Raw genomic sequence first — 26,202 nt, forward strand, 5'->3', positions numbered from 1 at the left:
CTGCGCCGGGGCTTGCAGCCTTTCAAGCAAAATTAGCTCATTTCAACCACACGGTTTGAATTCATCGACTGGGAGGAAGGGCTCAGCCTGCAAGCAGCGAGCTGGGACGTAAAGCCACAAGGATTTCTTGCCTTGTCCACGTTCTTTGGGACCATCCAGTCTGAAAGCTCAGTGTCCTGTGCCAGCAGGGGAGGGAGAGGGCTCAGGGTGCCTGGATCATTCTCCTTTCATGGGGCTGGAGCACCAGGCTGCTGCTGTGAACTGTCAAACTCACCCTGGCAGTGCCAGGGCCATGCTGGCACCTCCTCACTTCTCATGTCAGCCCACAGCAGCTCTGCTCTCCCAGGGTTGCTGGGGTTTAATCTGGCTTGAGTGACAGAGCTCAATGTTCACCTGAAATGCATGACTTGTGACGTCTAAAAATGCAGAGAGAATGATCTAAGGGCTTCATCTGGACTTAAACTCCAGGAAAATACAAAACCAGACAGTTTGGGGGTGTTTTTTTGTTAGTTTGGGCTCAGCCAATGGTGCAAAGTCATAACCAAAGCCATGATGTCCCAGTGCTGTGGTGGGAGCTCTCGGTGTGGGAGTGCAGAGGGTCACTGCTTACTCCAGGAGAGCTGGGGAAGGAGGAGATGGAGCTGCCTTTGCTCTGGAAGCAGCAGAGATCACTCTAAACATCTCTGATCAAAGGCTGGGGGGACACCAGGACCATGTAATGACTTCAGTGACTATTGGGTACTTCTTTGAAGATGTCTCAAGTATCTGTATTATGTGTTATGATGTGTATTATGCACCTTCCAGTGCCTAAAAGGGCTCCAAGAGAGCTGGAGAGGGACTTTAGACGAGGGCCTGGAGTGCCAGGACACAGGGAATGGCTTCCCACTGTCAGAGGGCAGGGATGGATGGGATATTGGGAAGGAATTGTTCCCTGGGAGGGTGGGCAGGCCCTGGCACAGGGTGCCCAGAGCAGCTGTGGCTGCCCCTGGATCCCTGGCAGTGCCCAAGGCCAGGCTGGACAGGGCTTGGAGCAACCTGGGATGGTGGGAGGTGTTCCTGCCCATGGCAGAGAGTAGAATAAAATGAGCTTTAAAGTCCCTTCCAACCAAAAGCAGTCTGGGATTCTATGAAAATCCTGTACTTTATCAAGTCTTTGGGTACTTTTATAATACAGATTTGAGGTAACAGTTCTGTCATGTTTTAACACTTCAATAATGTAAATTGTCTTTCCTAGCTCAAATTCTCCCATTTTTGCTCTCTCCCAGAGGGTAATTCTACAAAGCTCACGAGCAAATTCCACCCAAGCATTTCAGGATGCTGTGAACATCACTGACAACCACTGTGAAAAAGTTAGGTCTGGGTTTTTTTCACAAGTGTGAAATAAATTTCAGAGCTCTCATGATCAAATCAGCCTGGTAAATTGCCCAAAATGGGCACCAAGTGTCATCTTGTGGGGATGGCAGAGGAACCTGGATGCAGCTGAGAAGGCAAGCAGGAAGAAGTGGGTTTGGGCCATGGGGAGCAGAGCTGGCCTGGCAGAGGGGCCAGAAGTGCAGATTGAATAGATGTGAGCATACACTGGGTGTGGAGGAGCTGGGGGATTGAGATGAGGTGCAGCAGTCTGTCAGGCCCTGCTCCTGCACGGCAATGAGGGGACCTCCAGCCTGGGTGACTGAGAGCTGATCTGGCTCCACTTCCCTGGTAAGCACAAGGCTGGGATAAACCGATAGGGGGTGGGAGAAAAGCAGGGGAAAGGGAATTTCTCATCTTAACATCTGATGTGCTGTTGGCTTAAGACAGGAAGACAAGCAACCTCAGCTAATCTAAGACCAAAGCAGAGAGCACATCGACAGCCATGTCCAAGCAAGGACACAAAACCCAAATTAAAATGCATCTGGGCTGATGTGCAGGTACGTTAAAAGAGCTTGCTGACCTTTACAGGGATTGTTTTATTCCCTGGAGCACCACATTTTATTACTCTTGCCTTCTACATAATTTATCATAGAAAAATATTATTTTGGCTATAAAATGATTTGCCTTCATTTAAGCTCTGCAATAGTATTTAGCTTTCTGGTCCTTTTTGAAACTAATTTCCCCAGGCAAATTACATCCTGTGCCAAGAGGTTCTTGCCATTAATGTCACAGAATGGGACACCACAGCTCAGGGGGGTGATCATTTCTTTGATAACCTTGAAAGCAACAGAGTAGAGCACCTCATTGAGATCATTCTCTCACAGGTTTTCCAGAGGAAATAATCCCAGTTTTTCCTGTGCTGATTATCACCACCACCTCTGCTGCCCTGCTGTGATCCCTTAACCTGAACAGGGTGCCCAGAGCAGCTGTGGCTGCCCCTGGATCCCTGGCAGTGTCCAAGGCCAGGCTGGACAGGGCTTGGAACAGCCTGGGACAGTGGGAGGTGTCCCTGCCCATGGCAGGGGGTGGAACAGGATGGACTTCTAAGTCCCTTCCAAACCACTCTGTCATTCCATATTTCTATGAGCTAGAAGCCATAATGACAATAATTAGTTCTACTTTCACCTGAGCCCATTATTTAGGAGCCTGTGCAAACTTACAGTGAAAGGTGATTAATGCTGGAAAAAGGTTTTCCAGCTAAAGCCCTCATGTTGTGTTTGGGAGAAACTCTGGGCTGAGTCACTGGGAATGGTTTGAGTTTGGCTCTGTGCTGGGCACCCAAGAAGTGCCAGGTGTGATTCAGGCAGCCAAAACAATGTGATAGGAGGGATGCAAGATGCATCCAGCTGGGATGCAGGAGAGCCAGGCTGCCCAAGGAGCTGCCTGAGAGAACCACGGCTCTGCAGAAACAGTGGAGCCTTTCAACTGGTTGTTGCCATAACAAGAAAAAATAAAGAATTTGGTTTGAAACAAACATTTGAAAAATTTGCCAAGGTGAAGGTGAATGGATTCATGTGTTTTAGTCATTTTGTCCTTTCTTACTCCCTTTATTGTAGCGTTTTGGAGGTAAAAGCTGTTTTTAAAGTTTTGCTCACACAGCAGGGAAATTAGGTGTTTTCACTGTCAATTAATAAATCAGAAGGTTTCAGTGCTTTCCAGATTCTGAAAGCTGAAACTTTGGGGGGTTTTCTGAGTACTTACTGAAGGCCTGAACACACCAGAGTTACCTGTAGAAGGTGAAGTTTTTCACAAACATCTTATCTGCTAGGAAAAGGGTGAAAAGGGTCGTTCATCATCATCCAGCTTGTGGGGCAATGTGAGGCTGGCCAGTCCCACTTTCTACAGGTCTCAAACCAATGAGCATTGAGCATCAAGCTCCTGTGGAAGTTGCTAATTTTTACCCAAAACAAGGAAAGAACTCTTGTGGTGGGGGAAGAGTGAGGCTGAAGGCACAAACAGGCAGTTAATGTATTCCCCTTGTCAACCCAGCTCGATGCCCTCCCTGCCCTGATGAATATTGAAGAATTTCATACAAATTGGAACTGGTTAAGCAGGACAGTTTTCCAAGACCCAGCCCAGAAAGGCCTCCTGATCTCTGCTTGGGGCCCTTTTCTCTATGGGAGGAGGGCACAGTCTGCAGGAAGGAATCGTTCCCTGGGAGGGTGGGCAGGCCCTGGCACAGGGTGCCCAGAGCAGCTGTGGCTGCCCCTGGATCCCTGGCAGTGCCCAAGGCCAGGCTGGACAGGGCTTGGAGCAGCCTGGGATGGTGGAAGGTGTCCCTGCCATGGCAGGGGGTGGCACTGGATGAGGTTTAAGGTCCCTTCCAACCTAAACCATTCCATGATTCTATGACTGCACATGGCAGTGCCAGAGCAAGGACAGGGCAGCCACCTGGGTCTGTACCATTCTCCAAGAACTTGGGCAGAGTTAATTCTTGGAGCCTAATGCAGAAGTTGAGGGACCTGTCTGCCACCTAAATCCAAAACATTTCACAGCTGGCTTTTAACTCAGCAGAGAGAGAGGCTGACACTGCAGAAGAGCTTGGAGTTGCTCTCTGAATGACTATGGGAGTTCAGCAGAGCCTCTGGTGAAAAAGGAAGTTTTTCAAGAGTTGTGAGGAGTTGAATCCACAGCAAAAAGCTTAAAGGGTGGTGTGGGAGCCAGGATTAACACTGAGAAGGTACAGAGAATTTCCCAGGAATGAAGCTCCTTGAGATAACCAAGTCTTGCACTAAAGCTGTGACTGATAGCAAGAAGGGAAGAGGCAGGGGGACAGGCAAGGCTGAACGGAGCAGGAGGAATTGCAGAGCCGTGTTGTTGAGGCTGCCTCCACCAACCAGGACAGTGGCACAGCAGGGAAAAGTGCCACCAGTGTCCCCTTGGCCTGGCTTGACAGTGGCTCAGCAGAGTTTTGCACACAGGTGATTAAAAGGATGGTGGTGAGAATGTGAGCTTGGCCAGAGTTTTCTTGGGAACACCAGATTTTGCTGCAGCAAAAAATAAGGACTGTCAGGCAGAACACGAGGAGGGCATTTCCAAATGTCATCCCAGACACTTGTGTGAAGTCACTGCATTGCTGTGAGCATTGCTATTGATTAGGAAAAAAAATGCAAGCTATTTGTAGAGACAGGAAAAAAACCTGCAACTATGAGATTTATAGTAATGAATTATTTCCACAAAAGACATATGCAGTGTGTCCAAGTAGGTTAATAAATGCTTGGATGGCATTGAATTAAAAGGAGCAGTGCTCAGTGTGGTCAAAAGTGCTGAGCACTTGATCACAGAATCATAAGATAGTGCTGTTTGGAAGGGACCTTAAACCTTGTTTCATTCTACCCCTCTGCCATGGGCAGGGACACTTTCCACCATCCCAGGCTGCTCCAAGCCCTGTCCAGCCTGGCCTTGGACACTGCCAGGGATCCAGGGGCAGCCACAGCTTCTCTGAGCAACCTGTGCCAGGGCCTCCCCACTATCACAAGTAAGAATTTTTCCTAATATCTAAGCAAACCTACTCTCAATTTGAACCCATTCCCCCTTGTCCTGTCACTACACGCTCTTGTAAATAGTCCTGCCCCATCCTTCCTTTCAGTTCCCTGCAGGTACTGGGAGATCTCTGTGCCATCCTGGAATGAGCAGAGGACAGAAATGGGATGGGAGGAATCCAGAGACACCTTTCAGGGGATGAGGAATCACCCAGTCGCTCAGGTTTGAAGATGCTGACTGCTCTGAGCTGTGTGGAGGGCACAGAATGAATGAAGCACCAGCCCTGGTGGGAAGGATGAGGTCTTGCTCTAAGACACAGGTTCTGGCAGGAGGTGGAGCCTGTGGAGAATTTGGCAGAGCGGAGTGGGAGCTCACAGCTCAGCACCCAAGCTCGGCCTGTGCATCTGGGACTCAGCTCCTGCCAAGCTGGGAGTGGCAGCACCTGCAGCTTGTGATGCCCTGTCCTACAGACGGTGCAGTGGGATGGCCACATCTTTAACTGGGGGACAAGGCACAGAGGTGGGGAATACGGAAATCTTCCCATCTCAAGTGGCCAGAGTGTACCTATGGGCATCCTGCCTTTCTCTGTGCTCAGGGAAGAGATCTTTCACCAGAATCTGCAGGGGGAAAATGTTCTGTGTCTTCATTTTGGCCCATGTTGGCTGAAACCACCCATAAACCACTAATTGCAACTGCTAAAAGGGAGCTGGCAGACGTGAAACTTGCCCAGATTACCCAGATTACTATTTTATGGGTAGAAATATAATTTTCAAACTGACTGTGGGGCAGGTTGCAAGCTGGTGTCAGAGAGATGAGAAACCATGGTGTAACAGAGCCCAAACACAGACTTTTTTTGTAGCAGATAACTTTAAAAATAAAGCAAATGGACTGTTGTCTCTCAAAGTCTGAGATTTGTCAAGCTACAACGCAGAGTGAGAGCACAAAGACTTATACAGATTTTTCTTAGTAGTTTGTCAGGCATGGGAAAGTTACAGGCAACTCCAGCAAAAAGGGTTCACATTTGGGGCTTAAGGAAGGACCCCTCAGAGTGACAGATTCAATTATGCTGGTGACAGAAGACTCTGTTTTTCCTGAACTGCTACTCTTGCTTTGCTGGGATGGCCTTACCCATTACTTGGGAGATTCCTCCACAGCAGAGTTAGATGGTCCTGACAGATGATGGGCAGGATTTTAAACAAATTGCAGAAAAATCCAAGTCTGCATCCAGTCCCCACTAGACTCTATTCAACAATAGGTAGGAAATGTCTTTACATTAGTGAACACTTACTGAAAGAAGAGCAGAATCAGATGTGACTGGTGCCTGTGGGATATCACCCACAGAACATGTTTAGCCACCTGCAAATACTGTTTCTGCATGAAATGAGGCAAGGAGACCCTTTGGGCCGTGTGTCAGGCTCGGTAGCCCAAGGAGCCAAGGGTTTGCAGAAGTTCACAGACATACAGCTAAACACAAAACAGGGCAGTGATTGCGGTCCCTGGGCTACCACCACTTCCTGAATGCCACGGAACTCACACACACAATGAAAATCAGAAGCCAGAAACAACAGTTATTTCACATAAAATTGCTCCACAATCCCATGAGTGCAGGGTGTGGGTAACCAGACGTGCCTAGAGAAAGAATAGGCAGCACCTTCTGCAGCTGCTGGGAGAAGGCAACAGGCTCTGGGCTTTTCTTCTATCCTAGAACAGCTTTCACAGCACATGGGGATGGTCAGGCCACCAGGTGCCGGGACATAGCATTACCAGGAAAAACAGATTCCCATTCCCACTGAGAATTCCTCTGATGGTGCCACAGTGACTACAAGTTACAGGGCAGAGCAGCTCAGAAGATACTCAAACACTGCTAATTGTTTGGCTGTAAGGTTTTGAGGTCATAAGCTATAGAAATTATATTTCCATGTTTAGGGCAGGGAAGGAAGGTAGGATCTCAGGAACTGTGTCTTTAAGCAGCTTAGTTCTGGAGACAGGAAGTCTGGTGATGGGCTACAGCAGTGCAGATTTTATTATGAAATTTCTCTTGGAGCTAGTCCCTGAATAAAGGAGTTATCCATTAAGCACCTGCCTCACTCTCCCTCATGAGCACCGCAGATGAAGGCCTCAGGAATCCTTTCAAGGGCTTACCCATCAGCTGGGGAGCAGGGAGCCATGCACTGGAGTCCAGGCTGGGAATATTGGTGTATTTGATATACACTGTCTTTCAAAGAGTTTCTTTTCATTAAATCCTCCTACTCTGCTTGAGCTTGTTTCTGTTTGGCATTACCAGTGTGTGAGGCCATCCAAGTCTTGCAATACTGATACCAAAGGGCTGTGGTACCCCACAGCCTACTCTTAGGCCTTCAGGGTGTTTAATCATAGCCCTCTCTCTAGGGGCAGTGGATAACAGCCAAGGTCTTCCTCTCCCTCCTGTCATTAACCCAGTGCTGCTCTGATCCCATGGCAAGGGCTGCTGGGGCCATCCTAAGGGGACATTGCAGCATGGAGAAGCTGCAGGACACAGCAGCAGTAGATCCTCCTCCTCTGCCCCTACTGCCCGGGGTAAAGGATTCCCTCCCTCCAAAGCACCTCCTTTCCTTCCCATTCTGTTCCTGGGACTCGCAGCCCTGCTCTGACTTCACCGACGTGGCCTGGCACTTGCTGTAAAGGCAGAGGAGCTCTCCCAGCTAATCGTGGCCTGCCTGCATCCTCTGCTTCTCTCCCCTCCCAGCAGTGGGTGACGGCGTTTCCCTCCGAGGCACAGCACAGCGGCTCCTGTCACAGCACGGGGCTGCCGGGCCCCGGCTCAGCGCCGCTGTGGGCAGGGCTGCAGGACGGCTGTGCCACAGCTGTGCTGCCCAGCGGCGGGAACACCCTCTGGAGACGGGCAGCAGCTGTGGCACCGCTCAGGATCTGTCCCCAGTGGTAAATCTCCAGCGCGGATTTATCCCAGAGCTGCAGAGTTACAGCAGCAGGGAAGGGGTCATGAGGGGAACAAAGTGCTGTGGAGGGCTCCTGGTGTCAGCCACTCCAGCACACCCGTAAGTGATGTAATTGTAGAGCCACAGACTCCTGTTTGGGGGCCTTCAAACACCAGCTCGTTCCACCTCCCTGCCACAGGCAGCGACACCTTCCACTAGCTCAGGCTGTAATGGCCAAGGAAAGCATAAAGATCCAAGATGCAGTTCAAAATACACCAACCAAACTTGTTAAAAAGTTGAAGCAGGAGCCAGAGAAAAACACTGTTGTCCTTGGCTGTGCCTTAGAGTCTGACCTGACTCCCACCCCTCATCTCCAACAACAAGACATTTTCCTTTAACCTTAACTGGGATAAATGCTTTATACCACAGCAAAATGCTGCTGGATAAGAGCTGCTGCTTTTACATCTAGAGGCATTGTGAGACACCAAACCTTGTCCCACACTGAAACATCCAGAAACAGATGGGAACTCTCTGCTTTGGAAGAAAATTAAAGCAGGCATAACCAGAGAGCCCTAACTTGTGTAACTAATGAGTAATAAATACAGTGATAGAAGCAGAGGCCTTTCAGAGACCTCCATGTGATTACAGCCAGACCTCAGCAAGGACAGGCACCATGTAAATAAATACAGAATTTGCAAGTAAATGTAATGAAATTCATGTAAATGTATAAGTAAATGTAATGAATTCGAGTTTTGCAGTAAACAAAAGGCAGACTTACCCTTTGCAAAGGATTCTGTCATTATAGATCTCCCTTAAACCAATAAATTATTGCTGTTGAATCCATCTCAGCTTATGGAGCTCATCAACACATCCTCAGATTTGTGTCCAGCCCTTCTCCAGCCTCTCCTCGCATTGTGGCTGTCCTTGGAGGACATTCCAACATGAAGGTGATGAAAACAGCCCCAAGCAACCATTTTGGGTACGAGGAGCTCTGCAGCCACACACGTCACCGGGGCTTATACGACCTGATCCTCAGGTTGGGAACCAGTATGGAAATCCATGGAAGTATGTGAGCTCCAGTCTTCTAAACCTGTTTTGGGCTGGGGAGGTCTGTCTAGACAGAGCAGAAAGTGTTTGTAAAGTGAGGCTGGGTTTGATGCTGGTGCCTGCGAGTGGGTCAGCTCTGATGGGACACTTGCCCTGAGGCTTGTGTGGCTGCTCTCAGGGCATGGGGGAAAATGGGGGAAGTTGAGACGCGACTGAGGGGAAACTGAGAAGAGAGACTGAGGGGATGGCTGTGAGGAGGGCACTGAGAGGGGACACCCATGGTGACACTGAGAAGGCAGACTGGAAATGTAACTGAGAGGGACTGATGGGAGTCTGAGAGGGAAAACTGAGGATGACTGAGGGAGAGACTGAGAGGGGCCATCCATGGTGGGATTGAGAGGAGGGGCTGGGGTGGGGGCTCTGAGGAGTATGAGGGGAGAAAAGACTCTGAGGGGGCATTGAGCCATCTGTGGTGGGACTGAAAAGGGAGATTGTGGAGGTGACTCTGAAAGGACTGAGGGGAAGGGGGAATAATGGGGGGCTTGGAGGGGACACTGTGAGAGGGGCACTGCAACATCTGAGGGGAATCAGAGAGGGAACTCTGTGGGGTGAGACTGGGGAACGACTGAAGCGAGGGCTCTGAGCGACTGAGGGGACACTGAAGGGCCAGTGAGCCGTCCATGGTGGGACTGTGAGGGGAAATTGTGGGGGTCGCTGTGAGGGGACTGAGGGGAAAGGGGGACTGTGGGGACACTTGGAGCGGTCGCTGTGAGGGGAGCACTGAGGAGACTGAGGGGAGACTGCGGGGGACGCTGTGAGCGGGGAACAGACATCTGAGGGGACTCGGAAAACTGTGAGGGGACAGCCCTGGGGTCCTGAGGGGGCGCCCCGACAGGAGCAACAGGAAAGACGGAGGCGAGGACTTGTGGGGGGAGAGGGGAAGAAATGCACTCTGAGGGGACTGAGACTATGAGGGGGCACCGGGAGGAGACACCTGAGACATCTGAGGGGAGACGGAGAGGGGACGCTGTGAGGGGAGCCCCAACCGAGGCAAACAGGGGAGGCCGAGGTGATAGCGGAGCGCACCGAGGCGGGGCACGGCGGCGGAGAGCGGGGGCACGGCACCCCAGGCACGGTGTGTGGGGCGGGGTCGCCGCCCGACCCCGTCCCCGTCCCCGAGCCCCTCCGCGGAGCAACTGAGGACGGCGCCGGGCGCTTCCGGCGCCGCGCGCGCCTTTCCGGCAGGGCGGGGCCGCGCCGCGAGCGCGGTGACGCAGCGCGCAGGCCCCGCCCCCGCCCCGCCCCCGAGGGCTCTGGAAAAGAGAAGAGAAAAAAAAACTTTTTTTTTTAATTGAGGAATCAACAGCCGCCATCTTGTCGCGGAGCCGGAGCGCGGCGCGGGCGGAGCGGGCCGGGCCGGGCCGGGCCGGGGCAGCGGGGCCGCCCCGCCGCCGCACGGGGCAGCCGCGCCGAGCGCCGCCGACGCGCACAGGGGGCTCGAGCCAGCGGGGCGCAGCCGCCCGGAGCCAACCGACCGCCGCCGCCGCCGCCGGGAGCCGCCGCCGCCGCCGCGCCGCGCTCATTGTTTTGGGGCGTTTTTGGGGGGTCGGCGCGTTTTTCTGCTTTTTGGTGATTTTTTTTCCTTTTTTTTAATTTTTGCGCCCCCCCCCCCCCCCGCTCCCTTCTCTTCTCCTCCCCCCCCTCCTCCCTCCCCTACCTCGGCCGCGGGCGGGCGGCGGGCGGGGGCCGGGGCGAAGCCGCCGCCGCGGAGGGGAGGGGACGGGGCGAGGCGAGGGGAGCGTGTGGGGGGGCGGAATGCGCCCCGAGTGACGGCCTGAGCCGCCATCCGGGCACCGCGGCGGGGGGAGCGCCCGGGAGGAGCGCGGCCGGCAGGGAGGGGGCGCTGGGCCCTTCGCTCCCCGCCCCGAGCCCTCCTCCCTGCGGCCTGCGGCGGCCCGGCATGGGGGAGCGGGGGCGGCCGGCCGGGCACTGAGCGGCGCTGTTGGGTTCCCGTGCGGCGGAGGAGCGGGGACAGCGAGCTCGGCCCCCCCCGAGCACCCTCCGACAACGATCACCGGCTCCGCCGCTTCGGCCACCATGGCGGAGAACTTACTCGACGGGCCGCCCAACCCCAAGCGAGCCAAGCTCAACTCGCCGGGCTTCTCCGCCAGCGATAGCACAGGTAAGGCCGCGGGGGTGGCTCGGGCGGGGCTCTACGGCGGTTCTCCCCCCACACCCCCCCGCCCCTACCGCCCCGCCGGCGGGGGGGCCCGGGGGCAGCGCCCGCCCTGCCGCGGTTCCTGGCGGGGTGGGTTGGGCCTCCTGCAGTCGAAGTTACCGGGCGGGACCCGTACGCCAAGTACCGTCCCGGCTATAAATAGCGGTTGGAAAGAGACGGTTTTTGAGTTTGGTTTCCCTTCTTTTCCTCCGTCATCTTCGTTTTTAGTGCCTCGGTTTGGGTGATGGGGGTGCACAGGTGAGAGGGGTGCGGGTAGGGAAGGAGGAGGGCCAGGCATGGGAAGCACCGACCTTCCTGCATATTGTACAATCATGGAATGGTTCGTGTTGGAAGGGACCATAAAGCCCGAATTGTTCCATCTCCTGCCATGGAGAACACCTTCCACTATCCCAGGCTGCTCCGACCTCCGTCCAGCCTGGCCTTGGACACTTCCAGGGATGGGGCAGCCACAGCTTCTTTGGGCACCCTGTGCCAGGGCCTCACTACCGTCAAAAGAAGGAATTTCTCCCCGATACGGAATCTAAATCTACCCTCTTTCAGCTTAAAGCTGAAGGTGCCTTCTTGGAAGGGTAGTTGAGGTTTCTATCTACTCCTTAAACCCCACAGATTACCCACAACTAATAGCCCTATATAGGCTTTTTCGCTGTGCCCCTGCGTGTGACACACTACGGAATAAAAACTCCTTAATAGCTTCTTAGTCATAGAATGATTTGGGTTGGAAAGGACCTTGAAGCCCATCTAGTTCTACCCTCCAGCTAATACTGCTTTTTTTTTTGCCTCCCAACCTGTGACCGAGGTTTTAAGGCGTTTGGCTTAAACTGTTTCAAGCATTTGTCTTTTAAACCCCAAACGATTCGCAGGTAATAATTGAAGTTGCGGCGTTGCTCAGATGCCGAAATGCCCGGCAGCCTGGCAGTCACTGCGGCTCGTCTGTGTCGTGTAGTGTCTCTGGCGTGCCTTTTTCTTCAATTGTGATGGGTTTGTAGATAATAAAACGCATCAAAATGTCTCTTTTCCAGCGTGTGCTTGTTATAAATACACACGTGTGTGCACAAGAGCATGTGTGCCGGGACCGGCCTCTCCTGGCGTTCCGACTGTTTCAGTCCCTGAAAGAGTGGGTTCAGAAGAACACAAAGTCTGTTGGACTTGAATTTCTGCTTTCAGAGTTTAATAAATCTTGTGGAAGGGATAGTGATAAGTTAATCATGCTATGCCTGCTGTGTTTTCATAGACTGAAAAAAAAAATATTACTATAATTGAGCTGATAAATTCTGTGGTTTTTTTTCGTTTTACTCAGTCTGCATTTGGCAACAGTTTACAGACGCTTGGGTCCTTTAGGGTTTTTTTTGTAGAAACCTTTTCTTCTTAGCCTGCAAATAAATGAAACGAGGGAGAAAGAAACAGTATCGAATAAGAATTGTCAGGGAATATCTTGGTGTGGTCTTGTGATTGAGTCCTGTTAATGCATTGCGTGGAAGCATCGGAATATATGGAAGGCTGATAGGCAACATTGTATTGTATCTGCGAAGTTGCTGCGAAATGCTCTTTGTAACTCAGGACGAATACAGTTTACAGTTCTTTAATTCTTAAGTGAGACATTTTAAACTCTCCTGGTAGCCAGTGTCGTGGGTTTTGGTGGTTTTTTTTTCTTTCTTCTTTCTTTTTTGAAGTTCACTTGGGCTGTCCTGGAATGCTTCAGTCTTAATTACGTCCTGTTCAGCAAGTTCTCGTGTGTCTCGGGGAGCTCTGTGTGGTGTTGGATGTGTGAACTCCAGCATCTACAGAAAGTTCTGCAGGGCTCAGGGGGCCTGGGGGCACTGGGGTGGCAAACCCCAAGTTGTATTCTGGACAAGTGTGTCCATGGAGTTCTGTCATGGTCCTGGTGTTCCGTGGCAAAAGTTCCTCTCTGCCAAGGGTGCGGGTAGTTTTGTGCACTTAAAGAGAGGACTGTTTTTAGGAAAAGAACTTCTAGGTTTGTTGCCAGCAGTTAATTCTGCTTGTTGAAGGATCGCTGAAGGTTTCTGTGCATTGTGGCAGGCGATACAAATAGTTTGAGTAGCGATTGCTGTCTAATGCCTGCTCCTGGAACTAAACCAGGCTGCTCCCTGGTGCTGTGGCTTAAATGGAAAAGTTCTGTTGTAGCCTGGAAAGTGGCCTTTGTGACCGGGGGAGCCTGGGGAGATGGGTCTGAGGCTTTTGCCCTGGACGAGCAGTGTGTTGAACAGGATCCTGTTCTGCTGAACAGGATTGTGATTGCAGTGGTAGCCCCACACTGGTGCGTGCTGCGGCTGCCGTGAGCGGGACGTGCTTTCCCAGCCGCCGCCTGGGCCCGGCTGAGCAGTTCAGCTCAAGCCTGCAAATACTCACACCCGAGGCTCTGAAGGCAGGCCTGAACATCGGGCAGAAAGCAACTGCTCTCCTCCTTGTTTATATTTTTCTTGATGCTTTGATGCGGTGATGTTAAGCAACTCCTTTTGTCAGGGTAACTTTTAGCTGCCTTTAATCTTTCTGATAAAAATAGCTCCTTAGCTTACCAGGGCAAAGTTTGTGCCGTTGAAATCGGTCTGCTTACCTTCTGAAAATACGGCCTTTTCTGTTAAACCTAAGCAGCTAAATCCAGTGTCTGATCTTGCAGAAGGGCGCAGAGATGAAAGGATAACAGAAATGGGTGCTGTGACCATCGTTAAGTTTCATGATAGCCCCATTTTGCAGTTGTCCTGCTGCTCTTTGTATCAATAAGGAAGGTTAAGACTCCTGGCTGTTAACTTCGCTTGCCATTACTGTGCCGTATTGAACGAGCTGACTCCTGTGGTAAAATGTCCGTGGGAAAGATTTTTCCTTGTCTAGCCAGGTAGGAGTAGTGCTTTTGTCTAATTACTGCTTTATTGGATACACAGGCGTTTTCATACCTAAACATTTGTCTCCTCTGTGGCTGTTGTGAGACGTTCTCATCCAGAGCCGTAGAATAAACAAGGGACTCCTCCAAAAAGTAGAATTACAGTAACTTTGCTTATGGCAGTGTGTTATTTCAGTGCTGAGCGTTGTGATTGTTTTGTACATTGCTGGCATTGGTCCTTCAGCACAATATACAGAGACCTGGCGGCGTTCTCGAGCTGGTCTCTGCCTGGTTGGGAAAAACGTGCCTGAAAGGAGCAGCAGCACGGCTGGAGGTGTTCAGGGGCCCCTGGACTGTGGTCCCTTCTGCAGGTGGCTTGGGGAGGGTCCGGGTTTCACTGAAGTCATGCTTCTGTCTGCATTCATTGTGTTCCCTGCAGCTTCTGCTGCTGTGGTGCTGCACCAGTTCCAGAAACAACACAGCATGATCTGGGCCAGAGCAGAGGGTGTCCCTGATGGCACCAGGAGTTAACAAACTCCTGAAGTAGGTAGTGAAGTTGGGAAGAAGGTGAGATCAGCAGCTTCCAAAGTCCATTACAGCCAGGTTTTCATTTCATGGGGGCGGTCTTGTTGATTTTTTAATTATTTTCTCCTCCATAACTTCTGATCCTGCACAGATTAAGCTGCATGGCTGCTGCTGCAAAAGCTGTGGGCCAAGCTCCCCGATAACTCCTGTTCCCTTCCCGGCCCAAGTGCTGGCATTCGGGCCCGGATTTTACACTGGGCTGGCCCTGCTGCACGTGCCTCCCTACGTGCCGAGATAAGTCGATCTCTTGCTGACTCCCAGCCAGCCACAGAACTTCACAGAAGGGAGTTCCTGTCGATGCGCAGCCTGATTTGATCCTGCTCTCCTGCCAAAAGCCAGTTAGGTGTATTGCAGTGGGTTTAGGTTTTAGTGGGAAAAGAGGTGGACAAAAAGCAAAGTAGCTTAAGGAAAGGCACCAAGGTTTTCTAAGCTTGTGTTCACATTCTTAGCTGAGACCTCAGATGGAGTGACGTCTTGGTAATCTAAACCCAGATTTTGCTTGGGCACGTGAAAGCATTAGTCTGGATGCTTTAAAGGGTTCATTCCTGCGTGGCTGAAAAGCTTCATGGAAGCCTGTGTAATCGGGCTGCTCTTGTTTTGTATGACACCTGCAAAACTTGAGTGTCATGCGTGTGCTGTGGCAGCAAGAATCAGTTACACACGCGCTTCCTTATTCTCTCCCTGGAACAAGGAAAAGGATAATGTCATTAACAAACTCTCATTTACAGGCAGAAAATTTAGGGAACAAATTCATTTTCTGAAAAGCTATAGGTGAAGGAGTGTGTGCACTTGTAATTATTCCACAGGAATGTCCTTTCTGTTGGTTTTTGTTGTTTGTTTTTGTTGTGCTTGTGCCCTAACTATCTGGGATGGGAAAAATGAGGTGGGATATTTCATGGCTATATTGTTTCTTGTGGAGTACTTCATGGTTATTTTGTTTAAGACTCATGGAACCATGAGGGTGGCGGACAGGAGAGGGTGATGCCAAGTAAGATGTTTACTTTTAGCTGGAAGCTTGATACAAACTGGATTTTTTTTCACCTGAAGTGACTGACCTGCATAACTTGATGCCAGCATTTGTGATCTGGGACAGGAGATCTGTGAGATTAGAAATGGGCTCATTTATAGTCTAACACAGCTAATTCTTACCAGTTCCTGAGGCATTGATGATAGCAGGGTATTGTGTACTCTCTCAATGTTTGTGGGCTTTTTTTACAGGTTTTTCCAAGGAGTTTGACATTCATGTCTGTGTGGGATGAAAAGTTGAGCAGACGATCTGCTTCCCTGATCATATGTGACAGTCCACAGTTCTACCAGTTTGCCCATTCCTTTATTTTTTGAAATTCATACTTTGATAATTGCACATATACTGGGGACTTCAAACTTATTCCCCCTCCAGTGACTTAAAGTTAACTAGGAAAATGCTGTCTTGTGCTGTGGCATAGAGGGCTTCTCCTGGAGAAGCCCTGCCAGCAGCAGGAGGAATAGTGGCTGTGTCTTTGCTGTGCTCCAGAGATCTCTTGGTAGCTTGTGAAATGATTCCCAGTTTTCTGCTGCAGGTTATTCACTTTCTATTTTGGCTGGACATTCCTTGGAGTCATCGTCCAGTGCCATTAATTATTTCTACAGCAACATGCTGTGCTTTTTTATTATACCTGCAGCTTCACATTAAAAACCCCCACATATTCTTAGTGTTTATCTTTATTAGGTGTTTTACTTACTGTTGCTACCTGCTAAGAGAGAGAAAATGAAAAAAAAAAAACAACCCTCACCCTTTTAACAAAATACTGCAGGTTAATGTGAAATCAGGGTGGAGGGGGTAATTGAAGAACCAAATTTTAAAAATTCTGGGGTTTGTTCATATACAGTGAAAAAACCATGAGGGATAACTTAGAAATCTGACACTTCCACCCTAATTTGTTTTACACTTTCAAGAATTTTTGCTTTGTAAATCTTCCTTTTAACATATGTTATGTTTTCCATCTGTCTTCTCAGATGTCTAAGATACAGAGACAACCTAAATTGTTTATTTGGAAAACTCTTTAATAAAGATGCTTCAACAAATACTATTAAGTATTTTGCAGAATGATAAGTGTGCATTAAAAGAAAACTGCAACTTTTATTAGCAGTGATAATTATGATTTGTAATCTAAATCTCTTAACATATTCATTCTTCCCTGCTTTCTTATTTACCACCATTGAGAAATAAGGGTCTTATTTATGACACTGGATAAATACAGTATCTTTGGTTTGCAGTTTGTGTATGGATACATTTTTATTTATACATCTGTAAGTCTGTAAAATAATTCCTCCCTTCCCTGCCAGTCACCTTTAGGGCTGTGAAAGCTTCCTTGGGAAGACAGCATTAGGAAGAGGAGTTCTTCCCTGAATGACTGTACCTCCCAATCTCCCAAATGGGTACATGTCATTTTCCTGCTGCAGTTGGGCACGGCAGAGACAGGAATCAGAGCTGGAGACCTTCTGCTGCAGAGTGAGGAGGAAAATGGGACATTGGATTGCAGCCCCTGTCTGTGTGTGTGTCATGAGCTGCTCCCCTGCTCTGCCCAGCTGTGCCACTTCTGTAGCTGGGTTAGTGGGTGTTGCTGGTGACATCACTTCTGTGTCATCTCTTGTGTAATGTCATCTCACAGAGAAAAGAGATGGGGAAATTACCGAGTGCCTTGAGTTGAGTAAGTCCTGAATATGAGTCTGGTTTGGAATAGCTGTGAAGGTTTTTCCTAAGTTCATAAACTTCCTAAAAAAAGTATTCATGACACTGGTTCAAAACAGCCTCATCTCACTGAAATCAGTGCTTTAAAGTAAAATATTCATGAGGGAGTTGGGTTTTTTTGTATCATCAGTTATGCTTGGAAGCTTTTTTAGACATAAATATACAAAAATCATTAGTTATAAGTGCCAGTCTGCTGTTGCTTCCTCATGTATGTTTGGTTTGTTTTGGGTTGTATGTCCTTGCACAGCTGAATTTGAGTTGCCAAGCAGAAGACAGTTCCCTTAAATTTGGTATCAGAAATGGGGAGGGAAAAGTGGCATTAAAAAGAATAGAATGTGTACTTTCCACAGCTTTTATACATCACAGAGGAGACCCCAGACTTGCCTGTTTCACAGTATTGTTGCTTTTTTTTTCTCCCCTTGTTTCATAATATTACTTCAAGGATGTATTTATATTTTTCACTCCTCCCAGAACAGGCCTGTTCCGAGGTTCTGTTGGAGCAGCTGTGTTAAGGTGGGAATTTTCATAAAGGACTTGTGTAGCTGAAGGGAGCTCCCGAGCCAGAGCTGAGCTCGAGTTCTCGCCCTGACACTGTCACTCATGGTGGGGAGCAAGAGGAGCCGAACACTTCCAAACCTGAGCCACCTGTGATGGCAACACATTCCCTAAGAAGTCTCCGGCCAGGGAATGTCACAGCTAAAGTTTGTTTGTGGGGATGATTCGTGTCCTTGTGCTGATTCCCTTTCCAGGTGGGCACTGAGGGTGGCACAGGAAGGGAAGCTGTGGGAGCCAGCTCAAGGCTTGGTACAGACTGTGCATTTCATGCTGACTTAAGCAAGTGCCCACTATTAATTACCAGACTTCAGATGATTCCTTTTAAAAGGGTCATTCTGAACTTAAATGTTCTGTCAGCTGTTAAATTTGGGTGAGAGGCATAATGTGTGTTTGTGATAGGATGAGAAGGCAGTCTCGCTTCTGTTAATGTTAATGTGCTCCAAGAACCCTGAAGTATTTAATCTTCATCAGGATGATCTTGTGAATGGGAAGCTGATGTTCCCAGTGGGGTGTCTCCCAGTCCACAGGCAGATTGCCTCCTCTTCCTTCTGTCGAGGTTTCTCTTCTTATGGTAAATAAATTTACTGAAGCCTTCTGGTCTGTGAGAGGGTTAGCCTGGTAGCCATGTGCACTGGGACAGTAGTCACGAGTGTCTCGTGGATGCTGCTGGGTGGGATTTAGACTTACTCACAAGAGCAGACATGGCAATTGTGTCAAAATAGTGAAGATACCTTAGGAAACAATTGAGAGGAAGAGTGGTTTTGGAGAGGGGCAGAGGAAGGCAAAGGCAGTCCATCATTTGCCCTCTGATGCTTTTAAGAGCAGACCAGAGTGAGCACTCTTGTTAGGCTGCTTCTGCCATGCATTTTGGGGTTACCTTGGCTTTATTCACCTCAGGCCTCTGGGAAGAGATTAGAGACTAGCTTCTTATCTGAATATTTTTCATATTTGCTTCTTTATATAAACCTTAGTGCCAGGTGCAGAGGCCATTTAATGTGCTCTCATATGCTACTTTGTAATTGATAGGGAAACATTCAAGTAATCTGTGATTTATTTTTATGAAAGGGTAGAATAATCCCTAAACCTACTAATTATTTCTGAAATAAACCAGTATCTCAGGTTTTTCTAGATTTCTGACACAAGTGGTGTGGTCTCTATGAACACAGCAAAAGAGAGATGGTGGAGACAGCTTGGACAAGTACAGCAGAAAGAACCTTGAGGTTATGACACTGATACAAAACATGGAGGTGGAAAGAGAGGCTGGGGAGTAAACCTGGTGTGACCAAGGAGGGATCTCAGTTTATAATATGCTCTTTTCATGGAGGTGAGGAGAAGGACAGGGACAGAACAGGTGGCTTTTCCTGTGTCAGGTGGTAGCTGTTATCACACCTTAGTGGTGGCATAAAGGGTGTAGATAAGTGCATTTTCCCCATCCTGGCTCGTGTGGCAGCTGGTGGAGCTGGTGTCAGGAGCTGAGTCAGGAATACAGGTAGTATTGCAGTAGAGGTTAGGAGAGAACTAATTTTTTTTCATTAGTTTCATTATTTGTTCGTGTAACAAGCTTCAGTTTGGAAAGTCACTTAGTTGCTAAAGTCTTACCAAAATGGATTGGGGGAGATATTAGGAGCAGTCTCTAAAATCCCAGCCACAGGAAAGCAAGAGAAGGCCAGTGTTAAACCTGTTTCAAAAAGGGTTAAAAGACAAGACAGTCAGCTAGAGATGTTCAGCCTCCTGTCCATCACTGGGAGGGTCGTGGAGAAGCTGGAATGGGTTCAGTGGAGGGCTGCTCAGGAGATGGGGGCTGGAGCTTGTGCCCTTTGAGAGGAGCTGGAGGGCTGGCTGCACACAGACCCAGTGTCCAACCTGAGGGACTGAGGGCCTGTCCACAAGAGAGCTGTGATGATGATTCCAGTGAATTTTCTAGAGATAGGTCCCAAGGATTCCACAAAGTGAGGTTCATGTCAACATATTTGAGTTTTGACCAGTCCAGTGATTTAGGAATGAGCAAGCCAGACTGTATTCCTTTCTCATCCCAAGTATAAGTAATTTAAATGATCAGGCAGGTAGAAATTTAGTTAAATATTCAAATCTCTTATTATTGAAGCCATAAGTTGTTGAGACTCATCCAGATCCTCCGTGTTGGATCTGTCATTCCTTCTCACCACCCTCCACCCAGCCATCAGGGTCTCCTTAACCCAGCTGGGTCCCTCATCATTCTCAGCCTGGTTGTTAGACACGGTGTTGGAAGAAGTGATGCTGCTCTGCTGGAAGTCAAGGTCAGGTGCATGCCAGCTCCCAAGCTTTCCGTGTCTTGTTAGGGAAAGACACAAACCTAAGGTTTCCTTACTGGAAATTTTTGATTTTCCATGGACATGTTGTTTAATTGTTCTAAAACGTTAAATGCAATAATTGTCTTTTGTGAAACAATAAATTACGGACTCCTCAAACCTCGAAAGGAAGTTGGAATGGATGTGGTAATTGCTGACTCTGCCACACAGTGTGGCTATTGAGGGGAGCTACCTGACAGTGAATTTTAGGGAACGACTGAAGCTCTGAACTGTTGAGGCTTTGTCTACTGGGGTCTGGCATGATTGAAAGAAGCCTTACAAAACAAAATTGGGCTCACTGAAATGTAACAGCTATGTTGGCATGAAAGAAAGGCATGGTGAAAATACTGCCTGTGTGCTGGACTTCAGTGTGTGCTCCGTGCCACGAGCAGTGGGTTTGTGACAGGAAAACTCCCAGTCACGTCTCAAGCAAAGATTATGCTGTAAAAAATGAAACTGAATTAGATAGTTCTCCTCCTGCTTGCTGTGAGATACATTTGAGATAATAAGTCACATAATGAAACGCCTTAGGATGTTTGTCACCTCTCCAGGCTGAGCTAAAGGGGGAAAATGGTGACATTGAAACAAGTTAATTGATTGAATATGTATATTAGGAAGGTCTCCCGTAACAGTCACAAGCAGCTGTACAGATGAGAATGTTCTGCCTTCAGGATGCAGTACAGTTTCGAGGCTTTTTCTTCTGAGAAGGCCTGGAAAGAAACAGAACATTTTTTTTTTAAATTCTGGTTTCCGAAAGTGTTGTCCAGGAAGGCAGAAGACTGTGACATTTAAGCTCATAAGACTGAAATTAGGAGAGAAATTGTCTCAAGAGTGGTTAACTTCTATGTATGAAAATAGCTGCTCAAAGAATGCAGAGTGCTCAGTTTGGAAAAGGAGCCCTTTGGAGAGGAAAGAGTGGGGGTGTGGTACTTGCCTGGTGCTTTTCCGTGCCTTCCAGAAAACGTAATCTCTGGTTTTTTGGTGCTGTGTTGTTAAGAGGACGTTGGGGTTTGTGTGACAGGGGTAATGAAAGGTATGAGATTCAGGATCAGAAGTGCTGTGTTAGAGACAAGACACGACGCAGCCTTAGCCAGCCCTGCTGCTTCCTGAGCCCTGCATTAGAGGTATGTGCCTTATGGGTTTAGGGAATCTGTTCTCCCCTAACATCCAGCCCGCTTTTCCTGCTCTGATGTGTGCTGGGTGCGTGGCAGGTTTGAGGTGGAGCAGCCTAAAGCTCGGTGGGACTTCCCAGCAAAGGTGTTCCCTGAGCATTGCCTCAGGTAACTGCGTGCAAAGGCAAAGGCTCCCCTTGGCTTTCAGCCTCTTGGGAGCTGCCTCTGAGAACCGTTGGAAGCATTGAGAATGGGATCAGTTCTGTTCTTCTTGGGAGGATGGAGGGACTGCAGTTGCTTTTCATTTCTCTGTCAGTAGAAATGGACCGTGTTCTTATTATGGCAGATTTTTATATGTGTGTAAATATATTTATTCTTTTTATAACTGCCAAGACAATCTCTTATCTTTATGGATTTGTTGCAGACATGCTCAAGTAGATTTCTGTTTTCTGTTGTATTTTATAACCGTTGTAAAATGTGCCTTGTGTTGCTGTTTTTAATGTGCATGACTCTGATGAAATATAAAAGAAGATGATTAATCATTACATGAACAATTGAATTCTTGGTGAATTTTTACAGGACTATTGTGTTGAGTTGTTTACCTGCTTTTTATTTTCCTGCTGGCAGAGCTGTACATTTTCCATGTCTAACCTTAATGTACAGCCCTCTTACAGGAGCTTAGGAGTGGTAGATTATTTCAGGTTTTAAGTGGCAATATTCCCAAATGCTTTCTTCACCCTTTTTTGTAAACTGCAAAAACATTTCCAGTTCTTGGCTCTGGCAAGACTGCAAGTCCAGCCAGCCAAGCAAAAAAACAAATTGAGCATTTATACTCCAGCATCCCATTTTGAAATACAGCTGGAAAAAACTCCTCTTTAGGCCACAGCAGCATCTTCCCCCTTCACCTTTTATCTCTTCTTCTCTGCCCCTATCCCTGCACCCACACATCTATTATCCATGAAATAGTAACAATATTTCTATTGTTATTAACAATTCTATTCTATTAACAAACAATTAACAAATATTCTACTGTCCATGAAATATGAACAATTTTGGTGCAGAAGCTTGGAAGAACACCTTTCTGTGGGATTTACAGAGGTTGTGTGAATGAGCACTGTAAACTTTGAGCTTGGGAGAGCTGTGCTGGCGAGAGCAGTTTAACAAAGCCAAGCCTCAGCCCTGGCCCCGTCCCAGCCTCGGTGATGCACAGGCACATGGCTTTGGTCAGGCCCCAGCTGCAGCTGCCTCCAGTGGCATTCTGGGCTGAAATGGGAAGGTCTTGGAAGAGGGAAAGTGGAACCAAAATGTTTAGGAAGTGGCAAACTGCAGCATGGAGTGGTTGTGTGGGAAAGAAGAGATGAAGCGATCATGGAGCCAAAGGTACACCAGGAATTTTTCTAGAAGGCAAGCAGGAAAGATAAACTAAAGACCTGAAAGGAAAGGCAGCAAGTAAGAGAAATTAAAAATACTTTGCTGAATCTTGCTAAATGAAATGTTAACTTGGTCCTTGCCTGCTTGGAAGGGGCTCTGTTCTGAGCAGGGTGGATTTGTCACAGCCGACATCGTGCAATCCTGGAAGGATTATTGACCCCAGTAGGTGATGGCAGGGTGGGGGGCCCCTGAAGGATGTGGTGCTTTGAGCACCCCAAAACAGCCAGAATTTAATGTTTTTGTCTTTGTTTACTGTGTCTGTTTGTGTAATTCACTAGTCACTGCGAGTCTGCAATGCGACCATTTTTATTAACCCATCTTCAGTTAGGTTGAGTTGGAAATGCACATGCTGATGAAATGCATGATATTAAAGTGTACTGAGGTGGCTTGGTGATGCATCTGTGCTTTGTGATAAAGTTTATGTGTTGCTTGAGGTTTGTTGTTTCTTTTCAGTGTACCATCTTACATCATTTTTGCAGCCTGGGTCTTGCACCAACTTTTTGTGGTTGAAGAGTGAATTAAACTTTAAAACAATGAAACTTTTGGAATGTCCTTTTTCAGTAAAGAACTCTTCTTTGCTCCAACCTGGAAAAAATGTGCTTTGTTGCTCAGTGTGAAAGACTGAGGTTTGTCAGGGCTGGCTGGGGGGGCAAATAAAGTTTTCACACATTTATGTTACAGTGAGAAGTGATTGTTTTAGTTCACATCCTTGGACTGGAAAATTCTTCCAAGATGTGTTGCATGTTTGAACAGCTACTCTGGTGTATTGAGACTAGTCTGCTTAGGTATTTTTAAATATTGCTGTATGTGCCTGTCCTTGAAGATATGTAACTTTTATTTTCACATGGAAGTACCTGTATACAGGGAAGCAACAACCTTGTTACACAGATACTGCTTATGATGCACAATAAAATATTTTAGTGAACCTGAGCTGGTGCCTCAAAGGGAAAAAAGGCACCCCACCACTTTTTTATTAGTCTGGATGTTGCAGCTAGGCAGAGCTGTTCCTTCAAGTGGCTTAATGAAGATTTGATTGATTTATTTTGCTCATCTGGAGAGTGTGTGGATTACCTCTGTCAATATTGGGCATGATAAATGAGGGCTGGGCACTTACAGAGCAATTTGAATTATTTGAGCTGTTCAGGAATGGAGCAGTGACTCGATTCAAGAGGCATTACAAGGAGAAAATGCTGAGTGTCTTTCAGGATCTTCTGAGGGAGCAGATCGTGGTACAAATCAATGGCTAGAAACTGATCTTACATGTCTTTATAGTGAGACTGGGCTCAGGCTGCTCAGTAAATCATTGTTGTTCTCTGGTGAAGTTTTGAAGCGGTGCTGGGAGATGTTCTCTGGCACTTAAATGACAGGGTTGAGGTAGAATTGCTGGGTGAAATGTGGTGGCTTGGGATTACAGAGGAGGTTGGAAAAGGTGATGTAATTGCTCTTTTGGGAGAGTAAATCAATAGGAAAAAAAAATCTGATGTTATTCCTGCCTTCGTCTTTCAGCCAAAACAAGGGCAATTTAAGCGCTAGATTAGATCATTGTATTCACGACACCTTAGTTTTCTTAAGCTTTGTTTGGTCAAAATTCGTGCCAGAAAAGCTGTTTATTGGGCAGTGCTGTGCCCTGCATGGCTGTGTGTGATGACTGCTCTGAAAGGCTCTGGAGTTCATGGCACAGGGACCCTCACTCAATTCTTAGTCTTGGGTAAAGACATCCTGAATGCGTGTAGTTGTTAACGCTGGTACAAAGTAGCAAAGATAAATATTTTAGCGACTCGTTTGTCATGTTTTCTCACCCATGTTTCTGTTTTAACTTGTAGATTTCGGCTCTTTGTTTGACTTGGAAAATGATCTTCCTGATGAGCTGATCCCCAATGGCGAGTTGGGCCTTTTGAACAGCAGTGGGAACCTCGTTCCAGATGCGGCTTCCAAACACAAACAACTTTCTGAGCTTCTGAGGGGAAGCAGCGGCCCTTCCTTGAACCCAGGCCTTGGCAATGTGAACTCGAGCAGCCCTGTGCAGCAGGGAGTGGGGGGTCAGGTCCAGGGGCAGCCCAACAGCGCCAGCATCGGCAACCTGGGCGCCATGGGGAAGAGCCCGCTGAACCCGGGAGACTCCTCTGCTGCGGGCCTGGCCAAGCAGGCAGCCAGCACCTCTGGACCTACCACACCTGCATCCCAAACCCTGAACTCTCAAGCACAAAAACAAGTGGGAATGGTGACGAGCAGCCCTGCAACATCACAGACTGGACCTGGGATATGTATGAATACTAATTTCAGTCAGACACACCAGAGCCTTCTCAACAGTAATTCTGGTCACAGTTTAATGAATCAGCCTCAGCAAGGACAAGGGCAGGTAATGAATGGATCTCTTGGGGCAGCTGGAAGAGGAAGGGGAGCAGGAATGCAATATTCTGCCCCTGCCATGCAGGGGAATGCAGGCAGTGTGCTGGCAGAGACTTTAACCCAAGTATCTCCACAGATGGCTGGGCACACCGGGCTGAACACAGCACAGACAGGAGCAATTACTAAAGTATGTACATGCCATTTACTGTATTCTTTTTATTACACTTGTTTTTCTCCCTACAGGTGTTTAGGAAACACGGTAGATCCTTTTCTGGGACTAAAGGATGTGCTTTCTTGAGTCTGTAGTTACCCATTTCAGTCACCAGTGGTATTGTGAAAAGGAGCTAATTGAAGCAGTACTTCTCATGTAATCAAAAATGAAAGCGCTTGTTGAAAAAGACATCCTCGGAGCTAAAAGTTGGAGAGTATTTTAGCAGGGTGAATTAGAAAAGAGTAGCATAATCCTGCAGAAAGGAAGCAGATGATTCCTCATGCGCAGGATCTCAATTTAGCTGCCAGACAACGCCATCTTCTAAAGCAGTGTGAACACTTGGAGATTGAAGGGAGAGGTGCAACAATTGCTCCTCTTGTCAGGGACCACTGTCAGCAGAGAATGTTCTTTAAATATGGAGGAACTGATCTGGAAACAGCAGATTTCACATAGATTGCCAAGCTAGTGGAAACTGTGAAAGGGAAGGGCAAGAGCCTAACTTGGTGGCCTTTGAGGATCAGGGCAGGGAATATATACCTGGAAATATCTGCCTCTGTCACAGGGCACTGCCCTGGCTCCCTGTTTGATACAGTTACTGCTTCTTAGTTCTTTGTTTTCCAGGTGTGAGTTTAGAACAGTGTTTTGACTGCTGCTCCTCCTGCACTGTGCCTTATCTTGTGTGGGTTGTTTTGGTACAGTTCCTTCTTGAAATTTTGGTGGCAAACCCACCGTGTTCTGATATGTAGAAAAAGGTCAAATTTTATCTCTGATATTTATCTATTCATACATCACTATCTTTTGTCACTGTAGTTTATTAACATGTAAATGTTAATTCATTGATGTGTTAGTAATTGTGGACAAAACTGCAGTGTCTGACATGGAAGTGTGTGTCCTGTACTCTGAAGAGGTGCTCACAGCACTGTGGAGTACTGTATAGTTAATTTAATTTTTTTTTCAAATAAAAACCA

General features: G+C 48.0%; 1 protein-coding gene across 5 annotated transcripts in view; it reads left to right on the forward strand.

The window, feature by feature from the left end:
• Positions 1 to 10,589: 10,589 nt before the first annotated feature.
• CREBBP (CREB binding protein) overlaps positions 10,590 to 26,202 on the forward strand; it is a 96,326-nt gene continuing 80,713 nt past the window's right edge. For 4 of the 5 annotated variants that reach the window (XM_063414786.1, XM_063414790.1, XM_063414787.1 and 1 more), the window contains exons 1-2: positions 10,590 to 11,040; positions 24,498 to 25,210. In XM_063414786.1, coding sequence (XP_063270856.1) covers positions 10,956 to 11,040; positions 24,498 to 25,210 — 798 coding nt within the window. In that variant the 5' untranslated portion in view covers positions 10,590 to 10,955. The remainder of the gene's footprint in view (positions 11,041 to 24,497; positions 25,211 to 26,202) is intronic. The other variant, XM_063414789.1, reaches the window with a different exon arrangement.

The sequence above is a fragment of the Prinia subflava genome, chromosome 17, assembly GCF_021018805.1.
Source record: "Prinia subflava isolate CZ2003 ecotype Zambia chromosome 17, Cam_Psub_1.2, whole genome shotgun sequence".
In the NCBI taxonomy this organism is placed as follows: domain Eukaryota; kingdom Metazoa; phylum Chordata; class Aves; order Passeriformes; family Cisticolidae; genus Prinia; species Prinia subflava.